Raw genomic sequence first — 27,255 nt, forward strand, 5'->3', positions numbered from 1 at the left:
TTTTTGTATTTTCAGTAGAGATGGCGTTTCACCATGTTGGCCAGGCTGGTCTCAAACTCCTGACCTCAGGTAATCTGCCTGCCTTGGCCTCCCAAAGTGCTGGGATTACAGGTGTGAGCCACCACACCCGGCTGTGGACAGGAGTTTTGAGGCCAGCCTGGGAACTTAGGAGACCCCATCTCTACAAAATAATTTTTAAAAATTAGCCAGGTGTGATGGTGCACACCCGTTGTCCCAGCTGTTTGGGGTCTGAGGTGGGAGGATTGCTTGGGCCCAGGAGGTCAAGGCCGCAGATAGCTGTGATCATACCACTGCCCTCTAGCCTGGGCAACACAGCCAGTCCCTGTCTCAAAAATAGGAGTTGGGTGTGGTGGCTTATGCCTGTAATCCCAGCACTTTGGGAGGCTGAGGTGGGCAGATACCACTTGAGGAGTTTGAGACCAGCCTGACCAAAATGATGAAACCCCATCTCTACTAAAAATTCAGAAATTAGCTGGGAGCTGTGGTCGGTGCCTGTAATCCCAGCTACTTGGGATACTGAGGCAGGAGAATTGCTTGAACCAGGAAGGCGGAGGCTGCAGTAAGGCGAGATTGCACCGTTGTGCTCTAGCCTGGGTGACAGAGTGAGACTCCATCTCAAAAAAAAGAAATGAAAAACTTAGTTTGTCAAGGGATGCCATCAAGAAAATGAAAAGATAACTCACAGAATGTAGGAAAAGTATTTGCAAATCATGTATCTGATAAAGAGGTTATATCCATAATATATAAAGAACTCTTACAGTGCAGTGATAAAAAGATAACTCAGTTGAAAAACGGGCAAAGGCCGGGCACGGTGGCTCAAGCCTACCCCAGCACTTTGGGAGGCCAAAGCAGGTGGATCACGAGGTCAAGAGATCGAGACCATCCTGGTCAACATGGTGAAACCCCATCTCTGCTAAAAATACAAAACATTAGCTGGGCATGGTAGTGGTGCCTGTAATCCCAGCTACTCAGGAGGCTGAGGCAGGAGAATTGCCTGAACCCAGGAGGCGAAGGTTGCGGTGAGCCGAGATCGCGCCATTGCACTCCAGCCTGGGTAACAAGAGTGAAACTCTGTCTCAAAAAAAAAGAAAAACGGGCAAAGGATTTGCATTGACATTTCCGGGAATGTGTACAAATGGCCAATAAGCACATGAAAATATGTTCAACTTCATCATCTTTAGACATTAGGCAAATGCAAATTAAAACTTACACGAGACATCACTTCATACCTTCTGGGGTGGCTAAAATGAAAGTGATAAGAACTGTTGGTGAGGATATGGAGAAATTGGAAACCTTATACATTGCTGTTGGAAATGGAAAATAGAAAACAATTTGGCAGTTCCTCAAAATTTTAAACATAGAATTACCATGCGACCTAGCATTTCCACTCCTAGGTGTATAACCAAGAGAAATGAATTTGTATCTCCACAAAAAATTTAAATGTTTATAGTAGCATAATTTATAACAGGCAAAAATTGGAAACAACCAAATCATCCAAATCACCATCAACAATGGGGTAAACAAAATGTAGTGTATTCATACAATGGAATATTATTCAACAATAAAAAGGAATAAACCTTGAAAACCTTATGCTAAGTGAAAGAAGCCAGATACAATAGGCCACATATTGCATGATTTCATTGATATGAAATGTCTAGAATAGGCAAATCCATAGACAGAAGAGCAAGTGGTTGCTTGGGTCTATTGGAGGTGGGGGTTGAGATGAAGTGGCATGGAAAATGAAGGAGGGAGTGACTGCTAATGGGTACAGGTGTTTTCTTTCTGATGATGGAAATATTCTGCATTTAATTGTGGTGCCAGTGACACAACTCTGAATATATTAAAAACCATTGAATTGTGTTTGGTAAATAGGTGAAATTGGTATGTGAATTTATGTCAAGGAGTTTTTAAAAAAATGAGAGGAAAGAGACTGAAAATATAGTTTATGGCCACACTACCTTAAGCCTGTGGCTAGTGGCAGCCATACTGGACTACACAGGAGAGCATTTAGGAATCTCTAGTGCTCTTCAGTCCTCATTCATGACTAAATGAAGCAGCATGTACAAGCGTCTGGCATGGCTTCTCATCGTGCTTAGTGAAGTTTAACTTGAAAGTAAAGTCCTATTTTACAAAGGTGCTTTGATCAAATATCTTTCTCTCTTAAGTTTTATTCTAAATTCTAATTTGATAGTCTGGTTTGTTTGGTTTTGCTTAGAGGGTCTCTTCCTTTTTGAAGTCTAGGCCTCTGTATTCTTGCTTATTCACAATTGGCTTGAAATAACCTTATAGGCTTAAGAGTTGGGAAAAAGTGATCTTCATGCTTGGGTGACTTCAGGTTGGGTTCGTTTGGCCTACGTGAGGGTGTGAGTCAAAGATCATCCATGTAGACCAGGCCCCTTAGGGCTTTAAAGGCTTACTTGGGCCCTTCAAAGGCCTTCGTTTAGGTGTTGGTATCTGGAGCTGGGAACACATCAGGCAGTCCTCTAGAGGAGAAGGGTGAAGGCCACTGAGTGTTTGTTGTGTGGTGTTAGATCCTGTTTCACTTTGACCATTCATAGAACTAGATTGTATGCTTGGAGAACTTCGTGCTATTACTTTCACAGAACAAACTCTTACTTTTTTGTAGCTCTTTGTAGCATATAAATGAGAAGTGAGTGTGACTACACACGGATTCTTTTTTTTTTTTTTTTGAGTTGGAGTCTCACTCTGTCACCCAGGCTGGAGTACAGTGGCGCAATATCAGCTCACTGCCACCTCCGCCTCCTGGGTTCAAGCGATTCTCCTGCCTTAGCCTCCCTGAGTAGCTGAGATTGTAGGTGCAAACCACCATGCCTGGCTAATTTTTTTTTTTTTTTTTGTATTTTTAGTAGAGGTGGGGTTTCACCATGTTGGCCAGGCTGGTTTCAAACTCTTGACCTCAGATGATCTACCCACCTTGGCCCCCCAAAGTGCTGGGATTAGAGGCATGAGCCACCACACCCAGCCCATACAGATTCTTATAATTAACTTTCCAGTGTATGTTGCTAAGATGTTTTGATATAATATTTACATTATATTTTTTATTGAATAATTCTACTGAAAAGGTATTCAGTATTTTATGTCATTTAAATTATTAGATTTTTTAAACCTTACATAAAATTTTTGACAAAAGAAGTGATTTTAAAATAGTTTTCCCTGTTTTTATTTACAATATAGGTTATGGTATGATTATGATTCAGGCCTATTCATATTCACGCTTTTATAATGATGAAAACATTTCAGTATAGTGCCATGAGGGATTGCGTCACAGAGTGAGAGAAACAATGTAAAACACAATTGTATGTAAATAGAAAATGAAAAAATAAATGTTGAAAACTTTAAAAAATATCTTTGGAGTATTCCAGCTAGGAGGCTGATACACTGAGTAGGAATAAGGTATTACAATCTAGGACCTGGATAATGCTGGTGAAAAGGAAGGGATTGATAAGGAAGATCATGAAGGAAAAAAGGCTGGTTAGCGACTGGAGGACAATGAGACAAAGGACCCAAGAGGATCTGAGAGAACGACAGTGTGGTGGTGCTGTCTGCTGACTTTACAAGAGGAGGGAACAGCTGTCTAGAGGAGTTAAGTCAGTTAGTCTGAGGTCGTCCTTTCTAGTCTACTGTTGTGTCCCATTGCTGCAGGTTGGTGAGATCAAGCCTGGGGTATTGAAGAAAAAGCCCTAGCACAGGAATTTAGGGGCCTTGGTTCAAGTTCTCTTGTGCTGTTAGCTTCCTGATGGAATCTACACAAGTCATTTTATTTCTCCAGGACTCAATGTTTTTCGTCTTTAGATTGAGTGCTCTAGATAATCATAAAGCGTTCTCAGTGAAGATATTGAAGGAGTCAGGGGTTACATGGGGGTTTGATCTTGAGCATCCTGGATTTGGGGCAAGAGGGGGATAGGAAAGTCTTGGTTTGGTATTTCTAAGCTGGGATTCATGCTGTGGAGAGAGAACAACCCTGAAGAGAAGTATTTGGGAGTTTACCGTTATAGAGACTATAGTTAATAGCCTTTCATTTCAGCTATTTCCAAGTCAGATTTCAGCAAAGCTGATGCTGCCACATTATTAGAGCAGAACAATGTTTTAACAATCTGAAGTGGCTTCCGCTAACTCTTTATACCATCTGCTGTCTCCCCATTAAAGTTCATATGTAGGTGCTTTCAATTTTTAAATAATTTGGTTATAATGTAAGTGCAGATACTTTTTTTTTTTAAGAAAAAAGAACAAATTTAGCATTCCTCATTGTCCCTTTTCTTTTAACTCCGTATGTAGTAACTTATTGGGTGTTGCAGGAAGTAGTTTTTGTATTTCTGTGATCTTTGGAGTTTTGATGTGTGGCTGGCAAATAAAAGGCTCATTTATACAATGGTTCTAGATAGCTGCATTGAAAAAAAAAAAAAAGTAGCTATGTCATTGTTTCTCGGATTGACCTTCCCTTTAATTTACTTCAGATGAGGATGTGCTCCCCCCTCCCATAAAAGTCATTCAAGAAAGCTAAATTTCTAGCATTAAAAAATCTCCCCAAAATTTAATTGTTGAGTCGCTTTTGGAGATCCTTGCATTTTGGAGGTAGTGCGATCTAGCGAAAAGACTATCAAAGAACCAGAGAAAAACCTCAGCATGTATGTTGTAAGTAATTTTGTTTCCAGTGTTCTTTCTCCTTATTGCTGCATTCTTTTTTATAAGTGGGAAGCTGAAGAAGTTTAAAAGAAGAATGAACAGATGGATGACGATCCTAGTTATGTTTAGTGTTCAACATAGAGATGGGAACTTTATTTGTGAATGTAGTATATATTGATACACATACACACAGTATAAATATAGTTTTGTTGTTCTGTATAAAGATGTTTCTGGCAAGTCTTCTTTTTTTTTTTTTTTTTTTTTGTGACAGGGTTGCTTTGTCACTCATACTGAAGTGCAGTGGTGCAGTCACGGCTCACTGCAGCCTTGACCTCCTGGGTTCAAGCGATCCTCCCACCTCAGCTTCCCAGGTAGTTGGGATGACAGGCACACACCACTCCATCCAGCTAATTTTTGTGTATTTTGTAGAGATGGTGTTTCACCGTGTTGCCCAACCTGATCTCAAACTCCTGGGCTGAATCTATCCGCCTGCCTCGGCCTCTCAAAGGCTGCAGGCCTGAGCCACCACACCTGTCTTGGCAAGTCTTTTTGAATCATAATTGATGTTGATGTAAGAGATGATACGCAATTGTGAAAATACTTTGAGGATTTAAAGAAACAATGTCATGTGACAGATTGGGAGAGATTACCTGATTATGTACCCTCTGAAACTTTAAGGAATTAACCACTGTCTCATTCCATTCCTGCTGCTGTAATAAGATACTGCAAACTCGGTACTTGTTACACGGAAGAGAAATTTATTTTTTACTTATTTGGAGCTTGGGAATCTAGGATCAAGGCTGTGGCATTCAGTGGCTAGTGAGGGCTGCTCTCTGGTTCTAAAATGGCACCTTCTTGTTGCATCTTCTGGAGGGAACAAATGCTTGCTGTGTCCTCACATGATGGAAGGACATAAGAGCCTCGCTGGTTCTCTCGGCCCTTTTATGAGGCACCAATTTCCTTTCATCCTGGCCTCATCATCTCCTATAGGCCCCACCTAATACTGTGAGGAAGAAATTTCAACATGAATTTTGGAGGGGACACAGACAATTCAAACCACAGTACCAGCTAACTTTGTATTGTCTTTTTTCAGGATGACATAAGACAACCTGTACAGTTCTTTACTTTATGTATTTAGGATAGTTTAAAATAAGGCTTTTGAGGCTTCAACACACTCCAGAAAATCCACTGAAAACTCTACATGTTTCAGGTTCACAGTTGATTAGTTTGTCTTAGAGAAAGAAACATTACTCTCCTTAATTTGATTTTTTTCTTGGTGGCCTTTTTCTTTTGGAATTTTGGTCTTTTAAATAAATTAAGACTTTAAAAATCTTTGGTGCCTCAGCTTGTTTAATTTTAATACAGTTAATTCTGGGGAAAATAAATGAAATCATAGAATTAAAAAAAAAACAAAACCTTTTTTGAGGAAAAAAACAGGTAAGTCAGGTTGTTGTCCTATGGGCAACAAAATTACATTAGGTATAATTAGAGGAAGAGCTTTTTACAGAAAACATAAGTACTAAACAGTTCGAAACAGTCCCTGAAATTTTAGTTTGCTCACAAAATTTTCCTGCCTCTGCCCTTATCATTCAAACCTGGCCACATTTTGACTGAGGCCTAAAATTTACCATTGATTAAATCAACTGCTTGCTGGTCACGGAATGTGGGGGTTTTGGCGAGGCAAACCAGCTAATTTCGATGAGCTTTTTTCAGCTTTCATCTTTGACCTTACTGTAGCATTTGATACTGTTGACTACGTAGTCTTCTTGACATTCCACTTGCCCAGGCTAACGCTCCCTGTCTTATTGTAGTTTTAGTTGTTTGTTGGTTTGTTTTTCTGCTTATTTTCCTTACTCCATTGAGCTTTTAAATGTTGGCGTTCCACAGGGTTTGTCTCTAACTCTTTTATACCTAATTATTTCATACCTGTGCTGCCTAATGCAGTTGCCATTAGCTACATGTTACTATTTACATTTAAGTTAATTAAAAGTAAGCATAAATTCAGGTCCCCAGTTACATCGGCCATATTTCAAGTACTCAGTAACCACCTGTGGCTACCATACTGGATGGTGCATTATGAATATTTCTATCATTACAGAGGTCATGTGGGGTAGCACTGCACTACTCTAATCCTTTCCCTTATGCTGAAGACTGAAAATTTCTGTCTGTAGACATCCAGTACCTCTCTACTTAACCTCTGCCATCTCAACAGTTTTGTTTGGATATCTCAAAAGTGGCTCTAAATGAAAATGTCCACACAAAGTGTCACATAGCTGGGCGCCTTCTGCAATGTCTTACCTAAGCGAATGGTATCATCATCTGTCTTAGTCAATTCAGGCTGCTGTCACAAAATACCTGTCACAGACAGGGAGGCTTAAACAATGTTTATTTCTCACAGTCTAGAGGCTGGGAGGTCCGAGATCAAGGTACTGGCAGATTTGGTGTCTGTTGAGGGCCCTCTTGCTGGTTTGCAGATGGCCTTCTTGCTATATCCTCATATGGTTGGGTGGAGGGTGGAGAAGGAGAATTCTAGTCTCTTCTAGGAATAAGACCTCTAATTCCATCATGGGGCTTCTACCTTCATCATCTCATCTAAATGTTTCAAAGTCCCTACCTCCTAATACTGTCTTATTGGAAGCTAACGTTTCAACAGATGAATTTTAGAGGAACACATTCAGTCCATAACACCATCTATTCATACAAGTCACAAACCTGAGTCAACCTTGTTGATTCCTTCTCCCTTGTATACTTTATCCAGTCCATTATTATCATACAGATGGACCACCTACATATAACTCAGCCCTGTTCCCTTTCTGAACACCACCATCCTCTACCACCAGTCACCCTGTTGAACTATTATAGTAACTAATTAACTGATCTCCTAGCATGCACTTCTTTCCCTCTATGAAAAAATGATATATTTTTGTACTGAAGTCATAGTGATTTTTTTTAAATACATAGCTTATCATGTCATCTTTGTGTTTAAAACTCGTCATTGTCTTCCCATTTTTCTTATAATGAAGACTCCTTGACATGATCTACAAGGTCCTGCTTCCTCTGTCACTGGCTCTATTTTCAGCTTCACCTCCTGCCCTTCCACCCTGTCTCTCTGCACTCCAGCCACATGAACTTATTGCCTGAACTCACCCTGATTTCTCCTGCCTTGTATTCTTTTCACATTTTGTTTCTTCTTCTTGAAGTGCTATTCTCCTCTCAATATCACTCTGTCTAGATGATAACTCCTTACAGTTTATATCTAATGTCTTTTTCCTCTCTGTTCAAAGCCCCACCTCCTTGGATCCTGGATAAACAAGAGCTCTTGTTAGGACCCCTCATGGCAGTAGAGAATGTACTCAAACTCAAAGAGGGGGTTGTGGGAACCCCACCTTGAAGCGGGTTGGACAGAAGTTCTGAAGGCCTAGACTTGCAACTAGTATCTTGTAGGGGGCAATCTTGGAGACTGAGCCCCCCACCCCCTACCCCGTGGGATCTGACACTATCTCTAAGTGGAGAGCACCAGAATTGAATTAGAGGACACCCAGCACTAGTTTGTTGTGTCAGGGGGAACCTCCACACGTTTGGTCGCAGAAGTCTTCGGTATTGATCATTGTGGTGTGAGAGCAAAGGAAAAATGCAGTTGGAGTTGGTTTTTCCTCTCAGTGCTCTTATAAAAGCGGCCTCGGAGACTGCTTTGCACCTTCCGCCATGTGAGGATGCAGTAAGGAGACACCGACTCTGCCAGCACCTTGTTCCTGGACTTCCAGCCGCCAGAGCTATGAGGAGTAGATGTCCGTTGTTCGTAAGCCGTGCAGTCTGTGGTGTTATGTTAGAGCTGCCTGAGTGGACTAAGACCAGGTCTCAGGCTGTTTCCCTGCCATTGCCCCAAGGGCTCTTGCAAGGGTTCTGCCCTGCCCAGTCCCTGAACCTCAAGCACTCCCTCCAGTGTCCGCTGTCTCTTCCCTGCTGTCACCACCTGGCCCCATCCATTCCCTGCCTGAAGGACTACAGGCTCGGGCACTTCTGTTGCACTTGTCCTGTAGTCTCATGAGTTTATAACCAACTCTACTTGCCCTCTCTCCCCCAGGGGAACGTCAGTCCTCATGGACTCCAACACCTGCATTTTATGCAAATAAAGCTCACATCCAGGGATGTTAAACAACTTACCTGGTTTGAATAGAACTAGTTAGTAACACACAAATCCAGAACTTGAGCCCAAGTCTTCTGAGTTTTGTCCTGGACTCTCGAGAGCCATGCTCACAACAAACATCGTGTGGGTCAGATCTGAGTTCTGGGTGTATATCTCAAATCTGCTCAACTCATGCCAATTTGGGAACGGGATTCTGCTTGTAATTTTATATGTGGATTTAATTGCTGTATTATTCCTTTAAAAATATATTGCAAGCTTGTTGGAGGGCCTTAAACCAATGGGAGTGCCAGTTCCAGCACTGAGACATTAAAGGAAGGCAAGGCAGGGCACGCGGTGGGCACAGCCTGGCCAGGCTGCACAAAGTCTGTGCGTCTCTGTAGTCTCCTCCATCATAAAGTGAGTGGTTCTGCCATCAACTCCTGTACGATTTCTGCTATTCCTCAAATATACTCTCCACTGAAGTGGAGTGACACATTAGGCTGTGAAATCTCAGGTGTTTAGTGTGATAAGAGAATCCTTTGTTCTTTTAAAAAAGGACATACCAGCCTCCGGTTGAAAAGTAAGGTAAATATTTTTTTTTAGTTCCTTAGCAACTGTTGAGGTGATTTCTAGATAATTTTGAAGTTTGTGATGATTGGTAACTACTGAGAATTGCTGCCAGCTTTGTGTTGAGGTCAAGTACCATTTCTCACCTCAAATCTTGACTAGTTCCTAAGTAAACAGATACCTATTTCTTGAACCCTTCTATCAAGAGGGTAAAAACTTCTGTTTACTTATTTATATTTTAGTAAAACTTCTGTTAGTAAAACTTCCATTTACTTATTTATATTTTAGAGACATGGTCTCAGTCTGTTGCCCAGAAAGGAATATAGAGATGTGATCAGAGCTCACTGATGTGAGGAGCTCACAACCTCCTGGGCTCAAGTGATTCTTCTGCCTCAGCCTCCTGAGTAGCTAGGACTACAGGTGCAAGCCACCACGCCTGGCTAATTAAAAAAATTTTTTTTTTTTTTAAATAGAGACAGCCTTGCTGTGTTGCCCAGGCTGGTCTCGAACACCTGGCCTCAAGCCATCCTCCCGCTTCAGCCCTGTACAGTGCTGGTATTACAGGCATGAGCCACCACATCCAGCCTAAAACTTTGTCTGAAAGATTCAAAGGCTGATTAGTCTGTCAGTGCGGACAGTTGAGCAGTGGAGGACCAGCATTTTCTAGGGAAGAAGTCTCTATTCCATACCTCAATTGCCTACATCCCACAAGAAGACCTGAGCGTCCTGGGCAGAGGAGAGAAGAGAATCCATGTTGAGGAGTGAGGGAAGGGGAGGAAGGTGCGGACTTGTCCTCTGTTTGCCCTAACCTCCTTGTTAGAGCTGCAGATTCTACCTCTGTATCAGCACTACTAAATGGGGCCACGTGGAGGGTAGGAGGTGGCAGTTTTGCTCCCCAGGGGACATGTGACAGTAGTCTGGAGACATTTTTGGTTGTCATCTCTGGGGGAAGGGATGCTACTGGCATCTAGTGGTAGAGGTCACGGATGCTGCTAAACATCCTACAATACAGAGGATAACCCCCCACAGCTAAGCACTATCCTGCCCAAAATGTCAGTAGTGCTGAGGTTGAGAAACCTTGCCCTGTGTTACCCATTAAATCCCTCAGTGAGGCCGCTGAGGATGCTGCCATGATGATATGCCCTGGAACACGATAGCGTTTTACGAGGAAAGGAAAGTATTCTACTGTGGGTGTTTTTTTTTTTTTTTTTTTTTTTTTTTTTTTTTTAATACCTGAAAACCACAGTAGTGCCATTTTAATCCATTTGTACTATATCTGGAGTCATGGGTTTGGACTTTAAGTTACTTTGCTTTCTGCTGCCTCATTAGAAATAGCATCTAACAGTTGTCATTAGATATTGGTGTTTTTGTTTTACTGCAAGCCACTTCACTTGTTTGGAAGAATTATATCATGGGCAGGGGATTTATAGCAAAAAGCATTTCTGTGATGTTATTCATAAGTCTGTTGTAATGTCTTTGAAGCCAAAAGGGTTTAACTAATGTCTAATCTAAATGTCTTTTTCATCAAATGAACCTGAATGAACCCATTTCCTTTTGCTCTGATCTCAGTAGAACCTAGACTATCTAGGAGCGCAAACAGTAAATATTTGAACTAATTGCTTTGGAATATTATAGGTTAATGCAGAAGTAATTGCAAGTTTCACCATTACTTTTAATGGCAAAAAACACGATTACTTTTGCACCAACATAACATCCTTTGTGTGATCATCTTGGCACTAGTTTAAAGACCCACCACCATCCCATGTTTCACTGGCCACTTCTTTTTAAAGCTAGATTAAATGTTGTGTGATTAACCCAGTTTCTAACAATGCACAGTGTTACTACTTAAGACTCTGTGGAGAAGCAGCCACGTAGCTCTGGCATGAGCTGGGTCACGGGGTGTTGTCACACACCCGCTCGCCTATACTTTTCTTGACGTGAATATTTCTTGGATGAATGGGTTTTAAGGCCACAAAGAAATGTATTCATCTGCATCACTGGATTTACAAGGATTTTTGCATGCCAGAAGCATGGGATGCATGAGCTTTACGTTATAGTCATTTAGTTCTGAATGTGGTATTCGTTTTCTGAGGCAAAAATAAACAGAACTGTCTAAGTAACAAGCTGCTGTCGCATTTGTTAGCAACAAGCTTTGTGATCAGACAATGGCATTGTATTACCCATCAGCAAACAGAATGCAGTCTCGTGAGCAAGCCACATTCAAGCAGAACACCAGAATATTCTTTCCTGCTTTGCAGCTGGGTTTTAGGGAAGGTTTATTCTCTTCTTACATCTCTTTAAAATTTTCTTCTAGGTTTTGTCCTTTTAGAAAGGCTTTTTAATCTCTCTTTGGGTAAAAAGAATATAGTGGTTGATAAATGGATGTCAGTTTCCTCCTGTACCTCTCTGTCTCTCTCTATTAACATGTTTTAACCCCAAATTAAAATTGAGGGTCTAGGTATGTTTTATAAATAAGAGGCAACTTTTGTCACTGAATTTTTAGAGTAACTTAAATGTTATACACAAAATATAAAGTTTAAGGGTATTTATTTAAAAAGTAAAATTTTTCTTGGAAAATTAGGTCTTCCAAGCATGCATTTTCCTTAAGTATACCCACAAACCATCTTAGTTTGTAACAGACTAATTTTGGGACAAACTGCATTTACCTTTATCCTCCCACAAAGGAGTTTCTGAAATACTATTTTTTCCTGTTGAGATAAATGCTAAATTAGTGAGTTCTTTGGGCAGGGCCTGTCTGTTGGCCAAGCATAACCCAAGATCAGAAATCACTACTGAAGTAAATGAAAATGGGATGGAAAGATGGCCGATAATACCTGACAGATCATCTTGAACAAGGTCACGTATTGACCTCAGGCCTGCCTGTGGCCTTTGTGTGAAGTACTTGAAAAGCTGCTCCTAATAAAAACGTTTTATGGTACTGTGTCTTAGTTTTTTCAGTTAATAGGTGCAGCCTCCCTGAGTACTATGTTATGCATTTGCACATTTGACTAAGTGGGACTTGAGAGAGGGGTTGACCATCCTAGGGAACCAGATCGAGGCCTCCAGCTGGGATGTCCAAAACATTACTCAGCCTGCACTCAGGAGAACCAAGAGAAACAAGACAAATGCTCTTTTATCATTGGTAGTTCCAAATCTAAGCCGGGTATGTGCTGACTCCAGAGAGTGTGCCCAGATTGGTAGTTCCCATGCCTAGAGAGGAACACTCCGTTTCTCTAGCAGTCCTCTGTGCCCTGAGCATTCCTGACAGTCCCGCTGAACACCTCTGCTTTGCATGAGAGATTCCGCCCTTGCCCCGTTTCCTCAGGCCTCTGATCACTCAGTCTTTTACCTCCTCACTCCATACAGACGACCTTGCTCTCTACTTGGACAAAACTGAATCCATGTGAACGAACTGCTCTGGCTTCCAGCCATGTCTGCAAACTTCCTCATATCCAGTGTCTACCTTCTCTGCCTTCCATGTTACTACAGTGGAGGAGGTGGCCTTTTTCCAAAGCCGATCTCCAGTGTCTCCACCTGTCTCCTGGATTCCATGCCTGTCTGTCACCTTTCTCAACTTTTGTTTATTTATTTTGCTCTGCTGCTCAAGCTGGAGTATAGGATCATCATTCAGTGCAGCCTCAAATTCCCAGGCTCAAGTGAACCTCCCTCCCCAGCCTCCTAGTATCTGGGACTACAGGCACACACTGCCACACCTGGCTAAGTTTTTAAAAAACTTTTTGTAGAGATGGGGTCTTATTATGTTGCCCAGGCTGGTCCCAAGCACTTGCCCTGAAGTGACCCTGCTGCCTCAGCCTCCCAAAGTGCTGGTATTACAGGTGTGAGACACCAGGCCTGGCCACACCTCTCTTTACTTTTAACTGACTTCTTCTCATCAGCATTAGAACCAGCTCAATTCTCTCCCATTTAAAACAAAACAAAGACAGGCCTTCCCTTACCTCAACCCTTGCCTTCAGGTGTGTATACACAGCCAGCCATTCTTTACAAGGTATAATGTTCAATGTTTAGTCTTTTTTTTTTTTTTTTTGAGACAGAGTCTGTCTCTGTTGCCCAGGCTAGAGTGCAGTGGCGTGATCTTGGCTCACTGCAACCTCCACCTCCTAGGTTCAAGCGATTCTCCTACCTCAGCCTCCCGAGTAGTTGGGACTACAGGTGCCTGTCACCATTCCTGGCTATTTTTTGTGTTTTTAGTAGAGACAGGGTTTCACAATATTGGCCACGCTGGTCTAAAACTCCTGACCTGGTGATTTGCCCACCTCGGCCTCCCAAAGTGCTGGAATTACAGGCATGAGCCACCACACCCGGCCATATTTAGTCATTTTTAAAAATTAATTTTGTATGAGTTTTTTGCTTTTGTTTTAAATGATATATCAACTTAAGGAAACAAACCACTGTTACTGGTTTTAAATTAAAGAAAAATTTGCTTGAGGTGGCATAACTTGTAAGTAACGGAGCCAGGATTCTAACCTAACTCTGATTGCAGACTCTCCTGAAAACTCTCCACTGGATTTGACCTGGGAGTCACTAGTGATTTTGACAACAGCAGATTTGGTGGCGGGATGGTTAGAAGCCAGATAGGATTCCTTGAAGAGTAGGATTTGAGGACGCTCATCCTTCTCAGCCCCAAATTATAGAAAGAACACAATACCTGATACGTGTTAGCAAAATGTAGCATTTGAAAGTTCAGTGATCAATTCAACTCATTTAATGAGTGTCTCCAGTGCTGCCAGCCATTGTTGTAGGTGCTGGGATACAGCAGTGTATAAACACCTGTTTTTATGAGGATATGTTTACAGTCTCCCTTGTCAGCTTCTCTTCTCCTTTACTCTTCAGGGTAAGATTTATCTCAATTGTGTCTGGGATTGTTTCCTCCTGAGTTATCTCACACACTCCCATGATGTCATTTACTATCCCAGAGCTGAATGTTTCTGAACTGTGGACTTTCTCCACTAAGCTCAGAAGGCTGTAGACTCGTTTTACCTGTTTTGTCTTTGACTATCTAACAAACTATCCTAAAACATAGTGTCTTTAACAACAGTCATTTGTTTTGCTCATGAAGCTGCAGTCTGGGCAGGGTTTGGGAGTAATGACTCTTCTCTGTGTCACGTGACATCGGGTGGAGTGGCTTGACTGGGGCAGGACAGTTTACTTTCAGGATGGTGTACTCACACGGTGCCTCGTTGGTGCTGCTGAATATGGGCTGGAGATCTCAGCCATAGCTGTGGTCCGGGGAGCCTTGGTTCCTCTCCATATAGATCTCTACAAGGACTGATGGTTTAGGCTTCCTCAAAGCATGGAAGCCTCCGGGCAGGTGGGCCACTTACATAGTGACCCAGAGCTCCAAGTCCTTGGTCTCTTACGATCTAGCCTTGGAAGTCAGAGCATCAGTTTGTCATAATCATAAGGCCAACCAGATTCAAGAAAAGGAAACACATATTCTACTTTCCAGAGGGAGGTTGTCAGAGGTACATTGTGAAAAGAGCATGTGAGATGGAAGACATTGCAGCCAGTTTTGGAAAATATCATCTGCCACATTGTCCAGAGTTGAGTTAGCATCTTCCACAAACCTGCTTTTTCTCCATTGTTTCTCCATAGTTTTTTAATCCCCTCCTAGGCCAATTCTGTAGTAATTGGCCCCACCATCCCCTTGGCTGCTTACGCTGGAAACCTGGGAGCCATATTTCATACCTTTTAGTTCCTCGGCAGCCTGACCTCTACCCTGCCCAGCCAGCCTCTGGGTTCTGAAATCCTCTGGTCGTCTCTACTGGCCTGCCATAACCCTACAGGATTATCATTGGATTATCATTATCATTATCTCCCTCCTCAGTTTTACTGCAGTGGTCTTCCAGCTGGTCCTCCTTCTAGCATTTGTCCTTCTTCCAACCTATGTTTTATCCTGCTTTCTATGTAATCATTAAAGATACAAACCCATTTATGGCACACTCCTGCTTAAAACCCATTAAAACTGTCTCAGTACTCTTTGGCTAGAGATCAAAGTCCTTTCTCTGGTGTGAAAGGCTGTGCACCTTATGGCTCCTGCCAGCATCAGAGTTATTTTGGATCTTCCAGCTCTTTTTGCACCTGCTCCAACAGCCTTCTTTCAGTTCCCCGAAAGCTCTGTTCTCTTTCCTGCCTGTTTCTCACTTTCACACTAGCTATTCTTTCTGTCTGCCATACTCATTATTCATATTTGTTTGAATATAATTTCCTCAAGGAAGCCTGAGTTTGAACCTCCTGTTAAACAGTTGAGTGGCGTCTGCACGTTTTCTTTATAGCCCATGTTATCGGTGCTTATCCTCTTTTTGGATTTCTTACTTGCTAGACTGTAAAAGGTCTATGAGGGCCAACATTGGTCTTCAGTCTCAAAAGACTAGCCAGTGTCTTGACATATAACTAGCACTCAGTACATGCTTATGAATAAGTATGTGTATGTACACATTCATATAAAGATGTTAAAAAATACACAGATTTGTGGATGCATTTGTACAGAAGTTTTCTTTTTTTGTTTTTGTTTTTTAAATGTTTTACCGTTGGGTAAAATTTGTCAGTGGTATATTTAGAAATTAAATTTAGAAATGATTGGCGTTTGTGAGTATGCATATGTATTTATCATGGATTCTGTTCTGTTACTTTGTTTAGCATCCACTTGGTTCAGAATGCCCATGGCAGACAGCGAGTTGGTGTGTCCTTTCATGCCTTGTCCTCTGACCGGGTACTGTTCCTCACTCCTATTCAAGGTAAAGAAACGGCAGCAATGAAAGCTGATCTTCTGAGGGCCAGAAACATGAAGAGGTACATCAACCAACTGACTGTGGCAAAGAAGCAGTGTGAGAAGAGAATCCGAATCCTGGGAGGCCCTGCCTATGACCAGCAAGAGGATGGGGCCCTGGATGAGGGAGAAGGGCCTCAAACCCAGAAGGTAGAACTTCACAGTTTCTTGTTTTGACCCTACCAAGTTTATTATAAATGCTGATAGAACCACATGTAAAGACTTTCAACTTTGTGGTATTGAACTTAGACGCGTATGCCATAACTATACACTCATGTATTTGCTTTATGGGTCAAAGAGCTATATTCCTTGGTGTCCTTGACTTCTCTGGGTGGTAATAGGTATGATAGATAGGCATTGGGTGTGTGCATGTGTGAATATTTTTCCATCTTCCCTTTGTCCTCCCTAGAAGGACCCAGAAGAGCATATTTAAAAGAGTCCAATCAAGTTTCCCATTGTCAATAAGATAACCACCTGTGAAGCAGGAGGCATCTTCTAAATTATTTTACTTAACTCTTGCCACAATATTGTGAAATTTCCACTTGATATCTTCATTCTTCAGGTGATAAAATGGTGGATTTAATGGAGTTATTTTGGATCTTCTAGCTCCTTTTGCACCTGCAAAAAGGAGGTTAAATAACTTGCCTAAAACCACATAGATGGGAAAAGGTAGAACGAGATAAAAACCCAGGTCTGGTTGGTTTGCAGATTTGAGTGCTTTCTCATTGAACCATAACATCTCTTTGACTGTTTTTATGCTATAAAACTTCAGACTGTCTGTGGATACCGAGCCCTTAAATCACGGAGCTCAGGAAAGTGTTTTAGCCTTACCTCGGTACCTGTCCTAACTCTGATGAAGCAGACTTGTCTCCGAAGACTTTAGCATACTAAGATAGAAGGAAACAGCCACATTACCCACTCAGGAGCTTAGCTGTGCAATGGGAAGGAATAGGACCTCAAGGCGGATGCCAGACTCCTCTCCTGTTATGTGTCCTTTAGCTACAAAGAGGCCAACATTGGTATAAGTTAACTCAAGCTACAGCCTCTAACCTCACTTGTTCTGATTTTCAGTCTTTGATTCTTTCCTATTTAGCTCTCAGTTTGACTTCAGCTGCTCATCTGTGATGTCTCCTGCCCTCCTATTCCAATGATAAGTCTTGACTTTCTTGTTTCTGGCCAGCCTCTGTTAGAGTCTCTGCAGGAAGGGCCTGCCCCAGCATAGGCCAGGGTTCTGCAACATCTTACACAAGTGACGCAGCTCCAAGGACCTCTTGTTTTTATAAAGAGATTGTCTAACTACAGGAGGTCTGTTTGTGTTGCTATTAGCAAAATAAAGTAAAATAAAAATTTCGAGATATTGGCTTTGTGTTGCACATGGAAATGTAACATTTTGGCGAATCAGAGAGATGGTACATTTGACAAGTCGAATATTGTCCCCTTCCACCTCATCCTTAGCTTTTTGGTTTTGGCCTCTTAGATTAATTTCTAGCCACATTTATCATAGATGTGGTCTTTGTCTTATGTCTCATTCATTCATTCATTCATTCAACAGACATTTATTGAGGGCCCACGAATGTCTCAGTTATAGTGCTAGGTAGTAGGATTAAAGAGTAAATAAGATAGAATCCCTGCTCTCAAAGAGTCCCGCATAATTATAAAATAAAAAGGTAAGTGATCTAGTAGAGATGTGAGATAAATACCTAGAAGTACATAATGGCTTGCTACCTAGTCAAAAGATGATATGCTTTTAGATGTTGTGGTATAGGAAAATCTCAATGTGATTGCAGTACAGGTTGTCTGTCTGGCAGTGTCTGCTAGAAGTAGACTTAATCCAGAGTGCCAGATCCATTTGGATTCGTTCTTTTCAGACATTCAGGAAAAGAGAAACTCATTTCTGTTGCAATAATTTATCCTTGGAATAAAACTATTTCCTCTAGTCTTCAGGTAAGACAGAATTCCATAGTTATGGTCATTTGCTATTTGAAAGGTAAGACTTTGGTTAGTTTGGGGCCATTCTGATGTCCTCATGAGTGGGAAGAATATTTTTACTATGACATAATCGTATCTGATCCAAAAGAATTACCATTAACTTTATTTCAGAGTTAATGGTAATTGAGACTTCCAAATTAGGTTAATCCTCCAATTAAAAAAAAAGCTTCAGAGTGAAATTTTTTTTTTTTGAGACGGAGTGTCCCTCTTGTTACCCAGGCTGGAGGGCAATGGCGCGATCTCGGCTCACCGCAACCTCCGCCTCCTGGGTTCAGGCAATTCTCCTGCCTCAGCCTCCTGAGTAGCTGGGATTACAGGCACGCGCTACCATGCCCAGCTAATTTTTCCTTTTTTGTAGTTTTTTAGTAGAGACGAGGTTTCACCGTGTTGACCAGGATGGTCTCGATCTCTTGACCTGGTGATCCACCCGCCTTGGCCTCCCAAAGTGCTGGGATTACAGGCATGAGCCACTGCGCCCAGCCCAGAGTGAAATTTTTAAAGGCAAGACATTTATATGTTGTTTACAAGAAACATAAAGGCACAGATAGGTTGAAAGTAAGAGGGAAAAAGACATGCCCTGCAAATACTACACATAAGAGATGTAGAGTAGTACTGTGAATGTCAGACAATAGACTTCAGAACAGGAAGCGTAACTAGAGATGAAGAACATTTCATTATGATAAAGAAGTCAGTTCGTTAGGAAGATATAATAATCAAATGCTCTCAGTGAATAAAGAGACCTTTAGCATACATGAAGCAAAACCTGACAGAAATGAGAAAAAAATCCACAAGTATAGTTGGAAATGTTAACGCTCCCCCTCAGTTGTATCAGTAATAGGAGGCTCTGGAAAATTCCAGAATATTTGGAAATATTAATAGCATATCTAAGTAAGGCTTCCATTGAAGAAGAAATCATAAGAGAAATTTGGAACTATTTTGGATGGAGTGAAAATGCAGTATATCAATTATTTGTGGGATATATTGTTATATACATATTGTGGGATATATTGTGCAGTTAAACCAGCACTTAGAGGAGTTATGCATAGTTGGCCCTTGAGCAGTGTAGGCGTTAGGAGTGCTGACCCTCCCCTGAGCAAAAATTCACATATAGCTAACTGCAGAGTCTCCAAAAGCTTAACTACTCATATCCTACTATTGACTGGAAACCTTACCAATAACAGTCAGTTAACACAGATCTTGCATGTTATATGTATTGTATACTGTACTGTTAAAGTGAGATATAAAGAAAAATGAAAGTGTTATTAGGAAAATCATAAGGAAAAGAAAATGTTTTTACTACTCATTAAGTGGAAGTGGATCATCATAAGGGCTGTCATCCGCATTATCTTCACGTTGTCTAGGCAGAGGAGGAGGAAGAAGAGGGGTTAGTCTTGCTGTTTCAGGAGCAGCAGATGTGGAAGAAAATCCTGTACAAGTGGACCTGTGCAGCTCAAATTCGTGTTGCTTAAGGTCAGCTGTACTTTTTAATGCTTATAGTAGAAGAGAAGAAAGGTATGAAATCAGTGATCTAATCTTTTAAGAAGCTATCAATTGGCCCAGTGAGGAAGCTCATGGCTGTAATCCCAGTACTTTGACAGGTGAAGACGGGGATCGCTTGAGGCCAGGAGTTAGAGACCAGCCTGAGCAATATAAGACTTCCCTCTCTACAAAAAAATAAAATAAAATAAAAAATTTTAAAGGAAGCTATAAAAACTAAAATAACTAGAAGGAAGAAAAGAGAGAAGATACAAATTACCATTATTAGGAATGAAATAAGATATCACTACAGATGCTACATACATTCAAAGGATGCTAAGGGAATAATGTGGACAATTTTAAGCCAATAAATTTGACAATTTAAATGAAATAGACAAATTCCCTGGAAGACACAAATTACCAAAACGGATTCAAAAAGAAATAGAAACTCTAATAACCCACAATTTATTGAAGAAATGATAATAATTTAAAACTTTCCCACAAAATTCCAGACTCAGATCATTCACTGGTGATTTTTTTGTTTTGGAGATAGTCTTGCTCTGTTGCCCAGGCTGGAGTGCAGTGGTGCTATCTCAGCTCACTGCAACCTCCACCTCCCAGATTCAAGCAATTCTCCTGCCTCAGCCTCCGGAGTAGCTGGGATTACAGGCGTGTGCCACCAAGCCCAGCTAATTTTTATATTTTTAGTAGAGATGAGGCTTCACCATGTTGGCCAGGCTGGTCTCAAGCTCCTGACCTCAGGTGATCCACCCTCCTTGCCCTTCCAAAGTGCTGGGATTACAGGTTTGAGCCACTGTGCCCAGCCTCACTGGTGAATTCTATAAAATATATAAGGAAGAGATAATACCAATCTTAACCATCCTCTTAAAAAAAAATGGAGAAGGGAACACTTCAACTCATCCCAGGAGGAGACGAGCGTAACTCTGATACCAAACTAGAGGGAAGAAAACTACAGAATGGTGTCCCCTTATGACATTTGACAGAAAAGTCCTTAACAAATATGCTAGTAAATCAGATCCAGCAATCTGTAACTCACAAAGATAACGTCAGTATATGTTCTCCTGACAGTGGGTCCTTCATATAAACACTATCTACTTCATTTCTTTGCAATGCTATTATTAAGGCTCGATTGAATATTTATTTTTTAAACAGCTTAATTAAGATATAATGACATGCAGTATACTGTGCTCATATTTAAAGTTTACAGTTTGATAAGTTTTGACTTATGCATATATTCAGTGAAACCATTACCACAATCAAGAAAATAAACATCTCCATCACCCACAAAAGTTTTTTGTGTCCTTTGTAATTTCTCTTTGGATCCCAGTTGAGAATCACTGCTAATCTTTTTATCCATATTTATATAACTAGAAAGTGACCTCTTAACTATTCTGATTTTTGGCACTTATCAGTGCCTTCTCTCTCCCGGTTCAGGCTCCTCCTGATTAGTTTTTGTTGTTGTCTTTCATGATTCAGAACAGTTACTATTAAGTCTCAGAACAACCTGTAAATTAGGTGATGGTATTCACATTTTATGGGTGAAAAAACTGAGGCTCAGAGTGATGGAGTAACATAAAGCTCAGAGAACTGGACAGTAGCAGAGTCAGAATTCAAACTTACATATATCTAGCTCCAAAGCCTGAGCAACTTTCACTGCACAGTGTTTCCTTCCTATCTTGCTTTATTTTGAAAACCAAAAGTCTGTGTTGCCTTATTTTTTTGCAAGGTAGCACCCCCACACCAGTGGCCCCAAAGTGGAAAGACGGAAGGAAGAGTTAAAACAAAGGTTGAAGAGGAAATGGAAATCAGAGTACATGGAGTTTGGAAATCAGTGGCAATAAACGGCAGATCTTTTCTGTAAGGACAATTTGCAGGATCAAACAATTTACTTATTTGATCCAGGCTCTATCCAAAATGAACACTGTCTAATGCTGCCCAGGACTGAACTTGAGTGTGAAAGGGTTTCCTGGCCCTGTTTGTTGATGCTGGACTTATTGGCTCATCTTCCCTAGCCAAATCGATACGGGATCCTTTAAATCTCTTTGGAGCATGTACAGTTAGAATTTTGTGGTTCAGAATGCTTCTCGGTAGAGTTTACATAAAGACAAATGTTATAGTGTTCCACAGCTAGTAAACTAAATATTATTGGTCAGAAATACTTATGGAAACAAATTATTAATGGTCTGTAGTAAGGGATATCCATGTCCTTAAATTAGTTACCAGGAGCTTTTAGAAAATCCCTGCTCTGGCAACCTACAGAATGGGAGAAAATTTTTGCCATCTACCCATCTGACAAAGGTCTAATATCCAGAATCTACAAGGAACTTAAACAAATTTACAAGAAAAAAAAATCATCAAAAGTGGATGAAGGATATGAACAGACACTTCTGAAAAGAATACATTTATGCAGCTAGCAAACATACAAAGAATATCTTGTTATCACTGGGCATTAGAAAAAGGCAAATCAAAACCACAATGGGGGGCTGTCTCATACCAGTTATAATGGTGATTATTAAAAACTCAGGAAACAACAGATGCTCATGAGGCTGTGGGGAAATAGGAATGCTGTTACACTGTTGGTGGGAGTGTAAATTAGGTCAACCATTGTGGAAGACAGTGTGGTGATTTCTCAAGGATCTAGAACCAGATTTACCATTTGACCCAGCAATCCCATACTGGGGATATACCCAAAGGATTATAAACCATTCTATTATAAAGACATGTACATGTATGTTTATTGCAGCACTATTTACAATAGTAAAGACTTGGAACCAACCCAAATACCCATCAATGATAGACTGGAAAAAGAAAATGTGGCACATATATACAATGGAATACTCTGCAGCCATAAAAAGGAATGAGTTCATGTCCTTTGCAGGGACATGGATGAAGCTGGAAACTGTTATTCTCAGCAAATGAACACAGGAACAGAAAAGCAGATGCTGCATGTTTTCACTCATAAGTGGGAGATGAACAATGAGAACACATGGACACAGGGGAACATCACACACCCATGCCCTGTCTGTGAGAAGGGGCTCGGGGACGGAGAGTATTAGGACAAATACCTAATGCATGTGGGACTTAAAACCTAAATGATGGGTAGATAGATGCAGCAAACTACCATGGCACATGTATACCTATGTAACAAACCTGCATGTTCTACACATGTATCCCAGAACATGAAGTAAAATTTAAAAAAACCAAACGGTACTGGAAAATTTGAATGGATCCTCTGCTGGAAGCATTATGAAAAGTAAATAAATGGATATACTGCATCATTCTCAGAAAAAAAAAAAAAAAAGTCTGTCCGTTTTTGCCCACAAAACAGATTAAGCAATGGGCTGGTCCATTGTTGGTGTCAGAAGAGTTGAGTTTGAGTGTAATACATCGATGGTATGCACTTGATTTTAGAAATATCTTACTGGTAACATTGCTGCAAATTTGCCCACTGTCATAATATTAAGAATTTCAAAATGTTAAGTTTTTATTTAATTGCATTTGAGTTCTAATTGCATGTAATTTTATTACTAATTTAGAACTAAGAATATCGGTCTTAAATTCCAATTAAATTAATTTGAGGCGTTTTTCCTATTTAATTGAGTCATGAATAATTATGAAGGTCATCTGCTTTCTTTTATTACAGCTGATCTTGGTACATCCATACAGAGGAGTTTTATGGGCCTATGAAAAGGATGCTTACGGAAGATTTTTGTAATGAATATGATATCATAAACAAAAAAGCAGTATATAATATTATTTGTAGATTCCTCAGCCAGATAAAAATAAGATGGAAAACAAAAATGCGAAACTATTAGGTGTGATTGTCCTGGTCTTTTATGCATTTCTCTTCAATTTCCCCATTATTGGCACTTACTGCTTTTAGTATAGAATATACATCCGACAGGGCAGGGATTTTTATGTTTCATTTCCTAGAACTGTACCTGATACCAAGTAGATGTGGTGAAAGGAAGATAAAAACCCGACGCCCTAATTTATGATGCCAAATGAAAAAATTAAGCTGAAAGTCGATTCGTGCAGGAAGCTGCCTTTCCTAAGCAGAGAGCTAACAGATAAAAGGTTAAATATCTCCACGGGTAGCTACTCGGTGTTCGCCTTATTCTTACGTAAAAGTGCTGATTTGCTGTGTGCCAGAGGAATACATAACTGATCGTTACCCTGCCTGCCCCTTTTGCCTGCAACATGTGGATTACCATACCCTCCTTCTTTCTCCTCCAGCCCACTTTTTCACTTTAACTGTTGAAGCACTCAAAGCCCTCTTTGGAGAAAGGCTGAGACCACAGACTGTTTCTGTGACTCTGTGTTTATTTCTTCCAGGCATGTCCTTAATCTTGGCAAAATAAGCTTCTAAACTGATTGAAAAGTATCCGAAACAGGTCTCAGATACTTTTGCAATGCCAAATAAATCTTTGTTGAATGAGTGAATGGTTAATAGGAAATGGGTATTTTTTCAATATGTGCATTTTGAATATTCAGTAAACTTTATTCCATTCAAAATGTTGTAAGAGATATTTCAGCTTACCAGGAGTACTATATTACGTCGACTCCGACAGTAAAAAATGCATTTTTTCAACTCAACATCGCTGATCTTTAGAGAAATGTACATCAAAATCACAATGAGGTACCATCTCATGCCAGTCAGAATGGCAGTTATTAAAAAGTAAAGAAACAATAGATGCTGCTGAAGCTGTGAAGAAATAGGAACGCTTTTACACTGTTGGTGGGAATGTAAATTACTTCAACCATTGTGGAAGACGGTATGATGATTCCTCAAGAATCTAGAACCAGAAATACCATTTGACCCAGCAGTTCCATTACTGGGTATATACCCAAAGGAATATAAATCATTCTACTGTAAACATGCATGTACACGTATGTTTATTGCAACACTATTTATAGTAGCAAAGTCATGGAAGCATCCCAAATGCCCACCAGTGATAGATTAGATAAAGAAAATGTGGTATGCATACACCATGGAATACTACCCAGTCATAAAAAGGAATGAGATGTCCTTTGCAGGGACATGGATGAAGCCAGAAGCCATCTTCCTCCACAAACACAAGAACAGAACCAAACACTGCATGTTCTCATAAGTGGGAGTTGAACAATGAGAACACATGGACACAGGGAGGGGAACATCACACACCAGGGCCTATTGAAGGGTAAGGGCAAGGGGAGGGTACTTAGAAGGGAAGGGTCACTAGGTGCAACAAAACACTATGGCACACATACCTATGTAACAAACCTGCACATTATGTACATATATCCCAGAACTTAAAAAAAAATTACTACAATAACATTTTACTTTATTCCTTTAAAAAATACATTTTTACCCTAAATGTAGAAATTAGTTCATTGGAAGTTAAAGCAAACGGACAATTAAAATCGGATTTTTAAAAACGTTTTCTTAAATTATCTTAATAGATTCTTCAGTTTGAAGATATCTTGGCCAATACTTTCTACCGAGAGCACTTTGGAATGTACATGGAAAGGATGGACAAGAGAGCTCTGATTAGCTTCTGGGAATCTGTGGAACATTTAAAGAACGCTAACAAGGTAGTATATACATAGGCTGAAAGGAATATTCATCACCAGCTGATGTAAACTTGGCATGTGAAGCAGTGTAAGATAAAAGAATGTTTTAAACCAAATATAATGACATTATGTTCTAGCCCATAATAGCAAATAAAATTATATTTTTACAGAAGACACTTTTGAATGTGTAGTCAAGGAAAAAAGGGTTTATAAATGTACCAAAAGATTGAATTTAGTTTGGGATTTTTTTTTTTTACATGTTATAAAAAGGTGTATACATATCCACATTGCTATTATAATGAATTTGGTCTTGTCACCTGCACTTCAGTCTCATAATCTTACCATTTATAGTATCATAACATGCATGTTTTATACTTTGCCTTTTATTTGTTTTTTGTTTTGTCTATTTTTCTGAAACGGAGGCTCACTCTTTTACCCAGGCTGGAGTGCAGTGGGGCGATCTTGGTTTATTGCAACCTCCACCTCCCACTTCAAGCGATTCACCTGCCTCAGCCTCCCGAATAGCTGGGATTATAGGCACGTGCCACTACACCCAGAAAATTTTTGTATTTTTAGTAGAAACGGGGTTTTACCATGTTGGCCAGGCTGGTCTCAAACTCCTGACCTCAGGTGATCCATCTGCCTCGGGCTCTCAAAGTTCTAGGATTACACGTGTGAGCCACCGCACCCAGCTTTTATTTCAATTTAAATGTGACTAAAGGAAAATAAAAATATTTTTGGGTACACATCTTACAACGAAGAACCCAATAATCAGCATTGTACTTTGCATTTGGCAATGTATATTTAAGAATTATATGTACATATTCTTTTTTTTTTTTTTTGAGACGGAGTTTCGCTCTTGTTACCCAGGCTGGAGTGCAATGGCGCGATCTCGGCTCACCGCAACCTCCGCCTCCCGGGTTCAGGCAGTTCTCCTCCCCCCAGCCTCCTGAGTCGCTGGGATTACAGGCACGTGCCACCATGCCCAGCTAATTTTTTGTATTTTTAGTAGAGACAGGGTTTCACCATGTTGACCAGCATGGTCTCGATCTCTTGACCTCATGATCCACCCGCCTCGGCCTCCCACAGTGCTGGGATTACATGTATACAGTCAGCCTTCCTTATCTGTGGGTTCTATATCTGTAGATTATTTCGGGGAAAAAACTGCATATGTACTGAACATGTACAGACCTTTTTCCTTGTCATTATTTTCAAAGAATACAAAATAACCATTTACGGAGCATTTACATTATATTAGCTATAATTAATCTGGAGAGAATTTAAAGTATATGAGAGAATGTATGTAGTTTATATGCAGAAACATTGCATCATTTTATATCAGGGATTTGAATGTCCTCGGATTTTGGTATCTTCAGGAGATCTTAGAACCAATCTTTCATAGATCCTGAGGGACAATTGTATATGTGTATATATGTCTGTAAACATACACAGTAATATCTATAACATATGACATGTGTGACTAGTATATGTTATTGTGAGAGGTTTATTAAAATAAGCACCAAGAAGCCAGACTCAGTAGCTTACGCCTGTAATCTCAGTACTTGGGGAGGCCGAGGTGGGCGGATCACAAGGTCAGGAGTTCAAGACCAGCCTGGCCAACATGTATTTTGTATTTTAGTAGAAACCCCGTCTCTACTAAAAATACAAAAATTAGCCAGGTATTGTGATGCAGGGCTGTAATCCCAGCTACTTGAAGCGAGAGAATTGCTTGAACCTGGGAAGGCAGAGGTTGCAGTGAGCTGAGATCACGCCACAGCACTCCAGCCTGGGTGACAGAACAAGACTCCATCTGGGGGGCAGGGGAAGGCACCAAGAGGATTTTGTACATTGAATTACTCATTCGCATAATAATGTTGCTAGAACAGACTGCCAATTTACAATGTATTGTTAGTCATTAATTATACTTGTTAAGGAACTAAATCCAGTCCTGCAGTATCTTTAAATCTTCTTAGGAATGCCTTTTATTGTTAATTTACAAGCCCCAAATTACCTCATTTTACCCAATATTGTATTTACCAACTCTGTTCATTTTAATCACCAGTTTTGACTC

General features: G+C 40.5%; 1 protein-coding gene across 5 annotated transcripts in view; it reads left to right on the plus strand.

Annotated features, from left to right (window-relative positions):
• Positions 1 to 27,255, plus strand: part of SNX25 (sorting nexin 25) — a 144,585-nt gene that overhangs the window by 82,925 nt on the left and 34,405 nt on the right. For all 5 annotated transcript variants that reach the window (XM_032298781.1, XM_032298782.1, XM_032298784.1 and 2 more), the window contains exons 7-8: positions 16,114 to 16,295; positions 25,074 to 25,205. In XM_032298781.1, coding sequence (XP_032154672.1) covers positions 16,114 to 16,295; positions 25,074 to 25,205 — 314 coding nt within the window. The remainder of the gene's footprint in view (positions 1 to 16,113; positions 16,296 to 25,073; positions 25,206 to 27,255) is intronic.

The sequence above is a fragment of the Sapajus apella genome, unplaced genomic scaffold, assembly GCF_009761245.1.
Source record: "Sapajus apella isolate SASKATOON/1434 unplaced genomic scaffold, GSC_monkey_1.0 scaffold39, whole genome shotgun sequence".
Taxonomy (NCBI): Eukaryota; Metazoa; Chordata; class Mammalia; order Primates; family Cebidae; genus Sapajus; species Sapajus apella.